General features: G+C 34.5%; 2 protein-coding genes, 1 long non-coding RNA gene and 2 other non-coding genes across 5 annotated transcripts; 1 reads left to right on the top strand and 4 right to left on the bottom strand.

The window, feature by feature from the left end:
• The first annotated feature begins 2,239 nt into the window (after nt 1-2,239).
• Nucleotides 2,240-2,942, top strand: LOC108806796 (uncharacterized). The gene has a single exon (XM_018578988.2). The coding sequence runs from the start codon at nt 2,438-2,440 to the stop codon at nt 2,645-2,647; it is 210 nt and encodes a 69-aa protein (XP_018434490.1). The 5' UTR covers nt 2,240-2,437; the 3' UTR covers nt 2,648-2,942.
• Nucleotides 2,943-4,462: 1,520 nt separating this feature from the next.
• On the bottom strand, nt 4,463-4,992 carry LOC108806795 (uncharacterized). The gene has a single exon (XM_018578987.2). It carries the CDS (start codon nt 4,915-4,917, stop codon nt 4,708-4,710), a length of 210 nt encoding a protein of 69 aa, XP_018434489.1. The 5' UTR covers nt 4,918-4,992; the 3' UTR covers nt 4,463-4,707.
• A 1,451-nt stretch (nt 4,993-6,443) lies between these two features.
• On the bottom strand, nt 6,444-8,001 carry LOC130501641 (uncharacterized). Its single transcript, XR_008939832.1, has 3 exons — nt 7,645-8,001; nt 7,246-7,304; nt 6,444-6,848 (listed from the first exon to the last, which is right to left on the bottom strand). It is a non-coding gene; the product is annotated as an uncharacterized LOC130501641 (long non-coding RNA).
• TRNAL-AAG (transfer RNA leucine (anticodon AAG)) lies at nt 6,586-6,666 on the bottom strand. Its single transcript has one exon. It is a non-coding gene; the product is annotated as a tRNA-Leu (tRNA).
• Nucleotides 8,002-9,796: 1,795 nt separating the features above from the next.
• Nucleotides 9,797-9,877, bottom strand: TRNAL-AAG (transfer RNA leucine (anticodon AAG)). Its single transcript has one exon. It is a non-coding gene; the product is annotated as a tRNA-Leu (tRNA).
• Nucleotides 9,878-10,269: the final 392 nt, after the last annotated feature.

Raw genomic sequence — 10,269 nt, 5'->3', positions numbered from 1 at the left:
CTGGTATGTTTCACATGACGTGGGGAACTAGTATAAACAAAGGAAAGGGTCCATTCATTATCTCACAGGAAGAAAATACAGAGGCTCAAACCGAAGCTGAAACAGAGCAACATGAAACAGAGCAAAACGAAACAGAACAGCTCGAAACAGAGCAACACGAAACAGAGCCGGTAGATGAAAGTGAGAACAATGAACCAAGGAGATCAACGCGACAGACAAAGACTCCGAGTTATCTAGACGACTACTTACTACTTGCCAAGATCGAGTGTGAACTACTCCTACTCTCCATCAATGACGAACCAGCAACATATCGAGAAGCAAAGAAACATGTTCGTTGGACAAGAGCATGTAAGGATGAGATAGATTCTATCAATAAGAATAAGACATGGACATTGGTAGATAAACCTCAAGGAGTTAAAGTCATCGGTCTAAAGTGGATTTTTAAGATCAAGAGGAATGCGGATGGAACAATCAACAAATTCAAAGCGAGGCTAGTAGCGAAAGGATATGTGCAAGAACACGGAATAGACTTTGAAGAAGTGTTCGCTCCAGTGGCTCGCTTAGAGACAATCCGACTTCTAGTCAGTTTAGCATCTGCAAACAACTGGGAGATTCACCACTTGGACGTCAAAACGGCATTCTTGCACGGAGAGCTAAACGAAGAGGTCTATGTTAGTCAGCCTGAGGGATTTGAAAAAGAGGGAGAAGAAGAGAAAGTTTTCAAACTCTCAAAGGCATTATGTGGACTAAGGCAAGCTCCTCGCGCTTGGAATACTAAGCTCGATCAGATACTTAAGAAGCTAAGGTTTAAAAGGTGTGCAAAGGAGAGTTCGGTATACAGAAGAGAAGAAAGAGACGAGCTACTCATCATCGCCATCTATGTTGATGACCTTTTTGTTACAGGAAACTCTACCAAGATAATCAAGGAGTTCAAAGCTTCAATGTCAAAACAGTTTGAGATGTCTGATCTCGGGTTATTAACCTATTATCTAGGTATTGAAGTAAAGCAAAGTTCAACTGGAATCATCATTAAACAAGAAGCATACGCAAGGCGTATACTAGAGGAAGCAGGTTTGGCCGACTGTAATCCAAACAGCATTCCAATGGAGTTCGGCTTACAACTATCCAAGGCAATGGAAGAACCGGAAGTTGACGCTACTCAATATCGAAGAAGGATTGGATGTTTAAGGTATCTGATGCATACTAGACCTGACATGGCATTCTCAGTTGGGATTCTAAGCAGGTACATGCAGTCACCAAGAGAGTCACACGGAAACGCCTTGAAGCAAGTATTGCGTTATCTACAAGGAACTCTCGGGCACGGTCTTGAGTTCAAGCGAGGAAGAACACAGAAGCTTGTAGGCTTTAGTGACAGCAGTCACAACACGGATCCGGATGATGGTAGGAGTACTACAGGTTACTTATTTTGCTTAGGAGAAACACCAATAACATGGTGCTCTCAGAAACAAGACACGGTAGCTTTGTCATCCTGCGAAGCCGAATTCATGGCTGCAACGGAAGCGGCTAAACAAGCTATCTGGCTACAAGACTTGTTAAGTGAAGTAACAGGAAAAGAGATGGAGAAGACAATGATCTTGGTCGACAACAAATCGGCTATATCACTGGCTAAGAATCCGGTTCTTCACCGAAGAAGCAAACACATCCACAAGAGGTTTCACTTCATTAGAGAGTGTGTTGAACGCAATCTCATTGACGTTGAACACATACCCGGATCAAGACAAAAGGCAGACATTTTAACAAAAGCTCTAGCAAAGAACAAGTTTAAAGAAATGCGAGAGATGATTCAAGTTCAAGATTTCCTAGAAGATGGTTTGAAGCTTAAGAGGGAGAATGTTGGATAAGCTTCAAGAGATAACTTAGGAAACAAGTTATTCTAAAGTAAAGATGAATAACTAATAGGTTTAGGATAAAGATAAAGATTCCTAGATTCAATTGTAATAGGATAAGTCAAGTAGTTTCTATTACCTATATATAGAGATCAAAAGTGTAAGAAGATCTCAAGAAAGAAAAGTGTAAGAAAGCAAAGGAAGATTAATAAAACAAAGAGAACGTTTTATTAACTTGTGTTCATATTCACTATAGTAGACACATCTTGACATCATCTTTCAGGAGTAGTAATCTACTTTATACCAATTTCTTTAACAAAAAGCAAACACTATCAAAGAGCATAGAAACAAGTGATTGAACAATCATCGAAGTTCACAAAAAGCTAAAGCCAATATAGAATACAATGCCTTTCCTTGTAATATATCACTAACCTTTAGTATCTTAACCTCTTATTCCTTCTACTTAGCCACCAAGAAAAGCCAAAAAGACTCGTCAATCTCCTTCTACATAATACTTCATTTGTCTCCATCTTCATCAGCAAAAACAAACACTCTATAGTCTATACATACACACACTCGAACACTCATCCATGAGTACGGACTGGGGGACGGTGATTGTAGCGGTGTCTCTGTTCATCCTACTATCACCCGGATTACTGTTTCAGATTCCGGCGAGGACGAGAGTGGTTGAGTTCGGGAACATGAGCACGAGCGGCATAGCGATTTTGGTTCACGCAGTTATATACTTTTGTATTCTCACGATCTTGGTGGTTGCTATACAAGTTCACATCCATTTCTGATCTCTGCTCTTTCTTATATCATGTAAATATAACAAAAAGAGGGGAGCTTTATTGCAAATTCTTAATGTAATGTACAAATCTCTCTGATATTTCTCCTTTCCGACAATGTTTTCTAGGTTCTGACAAAACTTAGTAACTTTTGTCTGAATTTGAGCGAATTAGCAGAGTTTTTTTTTATTTTTAGTTTTTTGCAAAAGTCGAATTAACAGAGTACAAAAAAAAAGAAGCAAACTGAAGTAACGGTACTCGATACAATACAAGTACAGCATAACCCTTTTGACCAAATCTATTTGTGACAACATAATAAGAAAAACTATAGATTTAAGGTAATATAAAGAACCCTAATTTACAGAGTTTCTAGACATGTTTTTAAGAAGGTTACACTTTTATTTAATTCGAACAACAACAAAAAGAAGAGAGAGAGAGATGCCGCCTAGACCAGATCAACCGGCATAGATGTGTAGATTAACGGCAAGGATCAAAATGGAGTAAATGGCGAAGAAGATGAGAGTGTGAACAGCTATTGCTTTTCCATTGGTTTTAAGGTTACCGAAGTCTACCCCTCGGTTGTTTCCTGGTATTGAGAAGAGAAGTCCCGGCGAGAGAAACACGAATAGGACAACGCCGACGAGAACCGGAGCCCAATCCGCCATCGGTTGCCGTTAAAAGTAGAAAAAGGTTAACGCCTCTAGAAAAGCAGTGGCTAGAGAAAAGGACAGGAGGGGACTGAAGAAGCTAATCTCGTGGTTATTAATAATCTAAAGAACTTAGGAGAGCACGAAAAAATACTAATATCGATAATTAAATGCTTAATTTAATCTTTTTTTCTTAAAGTAAAGGACTGAAAAAGGGGTGTTAATTTAAAAATGTACTATAATATTCCCTTTTTAATTGAATATATTTGCTCTCTGACTGGTGGATGGACCGACTTCACACTCATCAACGTAATATGAACCTTTTAGGCTTTTCTGATTTATAAGTTACTTGGTAGTTAAGTTATTAATTATATAATAGTACCATCAAAGCAATAATTTTTTTATCATATTCTTATTCTCATGATATATTCCAAATTTGTGAAGATGAATACTATTTTATTTTATATGAATTCTTATATTAAATAAATAATGAGAATTAATTCAAATCAAGCAAGTCTTTGCTTTGGCCATAAGAACTCTACGAATATGGATTATCATCTTCTGTTAGTAGCATTCCAAATTATTTCTCAACCTAATCTCCACTTTCATTTTCTTAAAGCTATTTTCTACTAACTATGGTTTGTATGGTTGATTACATTAAACTGCTGACCAATAATTTATCATCTTTGTAATCTGACTGGGTAAATAATAAAGCAGGGTGTTCAATCAACTTGCTGTCGTCTCACTTGGAAAATGTTACTTACTATACAAAATATCAAAAACCAAGTTGAATCATTTTCTTGAGTTTTTAGTCTTTGCCTCCATTTGATAAAAATATAACCTCCTAACAGTGACTCCAATTTATTTCGATATTTTTAAATACTGGTAATCATGAACGATTGAATGTTGGAAGAAGAGAAAAGCAAGACGTATATAGAAGAAACGGAACGACAGAGGAAAAGAAAAAATATGACTACTTTGTGTTTTGCTGACAAAAATCACTATGAAAATATTTTCCACCCACTTAAAATAACTTTTAGGTTGATCAGAGATAATTTCTTATGAGTGAGCCCCACATGCATAGCTAGATCAAACTGAATTATCCAGTATTTTTTTGTTTAAATTTCTAGCAGATAATTCATACAAAAAATGTAAACTGTAACGAAAATGAAGAACCAAATAGAACGATGTATATAGGTATATCATATAACTTTAACATTTCTACATACATATGTTAATATGAATTACATACAATCCCATTTGAAAAGAAATATTACAAGCAAGTCAAGTGAAATAATATTGTAGTACTTTGAGACCACTTTGTTACTTGTACCAAATAAAAATGTTAACGACACACAATTCAACTGAAATAAAATCCTAAAGTAAAGCTAGCACAAAAATGGAGAGGTTTTTTATTTTATTCGATTAGGCGATATACATGTGAACTTGGATAGCGATCAAGAGAATACAAACAAGAGTGAAGTAGACTAGGGTATGAACAATAACCGAAACACCACTTGTCTGAAATGTTCCAAACTCAACTACTCGGTTTCTCCCTGGAATCTGAATCAGCAGCCCCGGAGTTAGCAACACGAAAAGCGTCACCGCGACAAAAACTGGTCCCCAATCAGACATGTTATTGATCTCCTCTTTCTCTTGTTATGTATATACAAATCTTTAGAGAGAGATAGTTGATCGAAGCATATGCCTAAGTGTGTGTATTTATATGAGGGGAAAATGTATAATGGGAGCTGAGAATAGAGTGATCCATTGGTTAATGTCGGAAGAAAGAGTGCTTTAGGAGGTAAGGACAAAGTTTGGTGACTCGGAAGGATTAAAAGTGGTATCAAGAAAAGAAGATGAGATTATGATCAAGTTGTGAAGCATTGAATGGATTCACATTTTGTTTTCGGAATGTGATGTCACGTGAGGATTTGCTTTGGTTCAAAGGAAACAGATATACAAAGTGGTCGTTGGTACTTATTTATGGTTTGCTTTTCTATCAATTATTCAAGCCTTTATTTGAAATAAAAAAATATTTCCTCTATCTGGGAGCATCTTTATATCACCAATGAATTAGTGCGGATGCAAAAAAAAAACTGTTTTTTCTTTTCAATTTTGTTGGATCTAAGTTAAAAGATAAAGATTTCTTCGTACAAACATATTCTTTTCTCTTAGATTTTATTAAACACCGTTTGTTTTTGACATCCACATACGTGAACAAAGTTTTGTATTCTCCAAACCGATATGACCAATACAATGTCAGGGATTACTAATATTTTCCAATACTGTTTTGAAATATTTTGATCACATTTGTAATATAAGTATGGATGTAAACATTAATTAATTTGCGATTTTTAAAAGAGAGAAAGAATCCCTAGATGTAAGTGAATTTGTTAGAGTGGTAACTTTGTAAACTAATGGAACAAACAAGTTACCACATCTTCTGCATCTTGGGATCATGCTCGGTCCATCATCCATCTCCTAAGGTGGAGTAGATATGCCTTTCGTTGGACATTCTCCACCTCCGCCGATTGATTTTCCTCGTTTTGATGTCATGTTGTTGCACAATAAGATATTGATCACACAAGAATAATTCCGTTTCAGGTAATCGTTTATCAAATTATTTGGCCGTGTTCCCTACCTTTCTACGATGTATCTAGTCCATCACAATGTTCCAATAGATGCTTCTATTGGAAGTGTGTGTGAAAAAAGAACTTAATGATCTTTCGATTACCTTCATTGTGCTTTTCTACTTTTGTATTTTGAAATGTTCTCAATGGAATATCTTGTTTGATTTATATATAGGATTGTTTGTTTGCCTGACCTAGGTACTCCCATTTGGAAGTAATTCTTTCAATCTAATCCTAATAGAGTTAGAAAGTTTGAAATATTTGCAGCTTATTGGAACTGACCAACAACATCCAGATTATACTGGAGGCGCTGAAAAACCAAGAACTTGTAGAGATCAAGGTATGTAATAAGATGAGCATCTTTCTCTGTGGTTCATGAATGCCTATAAAATAAAATGAGATGTCGTAAGATGATACACATAGGATGCGAGGAGATTGCAAGTGGCCAAGGTCCCGTCTACCACAATGCCACAGCTTGAGAGCATGACTCTTGTCATAGGCAAAACAACTCTCATAACTGCTCTCTATCTTTGTTTTTGTTGATGATGTGTTCATCTCCCAAAGAAAAGGGAAAATCACAAATCAAACCTCAGAATCCGAAATGCCACATCAATAGAATAAGCAAGTCCCACACCGTGATACATGAACACATGGAATATAAAAAGTAAACTGTTGACAGTGGGATTTGAACCCACGCCCTTTCGGACAGGAACCTTAATCCTGCGCCTTAGACCAACTCGGCCATATCAACATGTTGTTTGCTGTAGAATATACTCTTTTCTTAATTAACTATAAGATAAACTCCACATGCCACATGACGTTGCTGATGTAACTAGGAAGAGTTAAGAGGGGCTATATTGTCAAAATTAGAAGAATAGTGGTTGGAGCGCCCATTGGTGTGGACTCCGCTGGAAATTGTCATGGCCATCTTCCCTATTAAAAGAGAAGTACAATTTTTATCTACCATTTAGAAATCACATTGGACCTTTTAATTAAAGGTCTAAACATTATAAGCGGACCCTTTAATATACTAAACGTTACATATAAACACGTGACTTCAATTATTTAGTCACCTCACAAACGACCACCATATATTAATCTTATTATTAAGATTAACTATAAACATTACCTAACTCAAATAAAAATATATCGATCACATCTATATCAATTCATTTCATCACATCATAGCAGCATATCCTCTCTGTAGCCACTATGTTCATCACAAAAGAATAAAAATCCATGAACAACGAACAGCCTATCTCACTGGTTTTCTACTTTTCTTATAACATAATCCATTGTAACTGTGAAATCTTCAATAACATCACCATACCAGTTTCTTAGAACACAACCTGGGTCAATAACATAAATTCTTCATTCTTCAATATGCATCTTCGTCACATGAAACACACCAAACAACACACATTTATTATTTTTACATCTTCTCACACCAAATAATTTTTTTTTTGATAATCGTTTAATATATTTAATTAATATTTAATATTTTACGGTATATTAAAGAATATACTTTGGCATTTTGTATTTAAATATCAGATCTTTTCTCTTTATAACTATCCTAAAATCACGTAATACATTTCAAAGTACAGAAAAAGATTTGTTAAAAACTGAAAAAAAAATTACTAACCTTCTTTTCAGAAGGTTATTAGATATCGTATAATTCCTATCATTGATCTGCACATATCACTTAAAACTGAAAAAATAAATTACTAACCTTCTTTTCAGAAGTATGGTAATGCTCTTCTTCGGTTGTAAACCTTTGTTTTTTCTGTGCCTCTCCACCATTGTATATATCATGAAACCAAATGACAAAAATTTAATACAATTTAGCTATGCACGAAAGGATATATTGAAAACTATATCACACCAGATACTAATACAAAAATATTTGTGTTTTATCACTAACATCCGTTGCTATAAGAATACAATCACAGAAAAACAATTACAGTGATATTCCAAAATGATAATAAACTCAATCAAATTATAATAAGCTCATCACACTTTAAGATCTTTACGCACAACATCTACTATACTAAAACAATGATTGCTCAACTATGATAACAGAAGCAAGACGACGCATATAACAATTAAAGAGAAAAAAACAGATCATACTTTCTGATCAAAATACGGTTCCATATATATATATATATATATACCCGACACTAGCTCTTTATCAAAACAGAACACTAAATACAGTGAGATCAAAGTTCCAGTTCAGAAATTTAATCATAGTTAAACCATAGAAGAAACAGAGATCAAATAGGATCTAATCAAATCTATATTCATACAAAACAGAGAAATAAGCCGTTACCTTTCTGTTATATATTCTTGATTGTGGTTTTAATCTTCCTTATCTTGATCATGTTATGATCCATTTTGTGCTTAATCCGGTTGCTTCTATGTTATTACATCCCACATCACCCCAATCGAGACTGATCTTCAACTCACATCTTCGATCTCTATTATTACTGATCATATTCATCTGAAAGTGCAGACAGTGGAAACTATTAGACACAGATAGACATTAAGACCATTCAATCCGTACGGATTTAGCTTCGAAATAAAGAAAAAAAATACCTCTGTGCATACTATTTCACCATTGATTGCATCTTGATGAAACATTAAACGATTTAAATCTTGATCTTGATCTTGATCTGAACAATGAAAAAAGTAGAGAGATTTCTCCGAGAGTAAAGAACCCTAATTGAGAGTATCGTTCTGATTTTTTTTCGTCGATCGTTTGTCTAACAGTTTTTTTTCCTACACTAATTAGTTAGCTTTCTAATTGGGCCAATTATTATTGAACAGGCCATATTCTATCAAAACGGATTTTAATTTTGTTTCTCCTTTAAATGGGCCAATTGTTAACAAATTTTTCTTTCTTTCTTATAAGATCTACTATATTATGCTATATACATATATATAATTCTCCATTAGTGGTAATTTCATTAATAATGTTTTTTATATTTGTATGTTTTGTAAAAACAATCGATAAAATAACATTTATAAAAGAATGTCAATAAGATAACCCAATATAATGTGATTAAAATTAAAATCCAAAAACTAATATAAATTTGTATTTTAGATATATTTTTATTGTGGTCATTTAGATAGTCATACAAGTTAATAAATTGTATTAATAAATTTAATAGAATAGATGATCCGTTTAAAAAAAAGATGTCGCTATCTATTATATATCAAACAAGGATACAAAATGAACACACTCTAACATATAGAAACACGTACAAAACAGTTTTACGACATATCCAAAACAAAAGAAATTATAAATGTTATATTGTTGAAAAAAATAACACCCGCCCAGTCGGGCGGGTTAGAATCTAGTTAAGAGGTAAGACGCTTGCATAAGAAACCACATTACACAGACCACCTTGACCTGGTCGTGTTACCATCCGGCAGCAAAGGGAATGGTCACAAATGATTGGTTGTCTCTAGGCCTAGCTTATCGACAATATACTAGCTAACAACATGGATACATGAACTTACATACTTTGTTCTTGATGGTCCAGTTCGTCATTATCAATTATTCAATTTAGTTTAAAGCTTAAATCTAGCTAGTATAAATGAATGGCTTGAAGAGCCACATGTATAGCATTGTCTTCTGGCGTCTCAATATTGTAACGTCTCACCGATCCGTAGTTACCGTCTGAGAGAGAGAGATTCTCAAGAACCTGTGCAAATGGGATTGACCTCATTGACACAGAAGCCAATGCAACATCCTTTGAAGGGCTTTGATTTAACAAAAGGTCTTTTAAGTAGAGACCTGTCTAACTCAATGGCCGTTGGAGCCTTGGAGGGTGTTCATTGCCATTTGTGTAGATGAATATCTGAGAAAAAAAAAAGTGTTTTGTTGACAGTGGGATTTGAACCCACGCCCTTTCGGACAGGAACCTTAATCCTGCGCCTTAGACCAACTCGGCCATATCAACTTGTTGTTTGCTGTAGAAACTATTTTGATTTTAACCGATTCTTTAAATATACTCCACATGCCAAAGTACTTAGCTGATGTAACTAGGATAACTTTAGAGGGGCTAGAAATAACTCATGCTTGTCGGAAGTAAAATAATTTTTTTTTTCAACAACTGAAACTTATTTTATTACTTAGATCGTAAACAAATTACATAAATACAAATACAACAATGTGAAACAACAAATAAATAAATAAAATAATGAGAAAACTTCATGCGAACTTGAAATTTTTGTCGCATTTTAAGTATCAGATCTCTTTGTTGTATTTCATTGGTCTCATTCGAATTTGGATCTATGAATATTCTTATTCAGAGAATAATCCTTAGTCTACCAATTATTAATGAATTGTATG

The sequence above is a fragment of the Raphanus sativus genome, unplaced genomic scaffold (genome assembly GCF_000801105.2).
Source record: "Raphanus sativus cultivar WK10039 unplaced genomic scaffold, ASM80110v3 Scaffold0241, whole genome shotgun sequence".
NCBI lineage: Eukaryota > Viridiplantae > Streptophyta > Magnoliopsida > Brassicales > Brassicaceae > Raphanus > Raphanus sativus.
The sequence above is the reverse complement of the archived record's forward strand: the minus strand, read 5'-3'. Positions and strand labels throughout refer to the sequence as shown.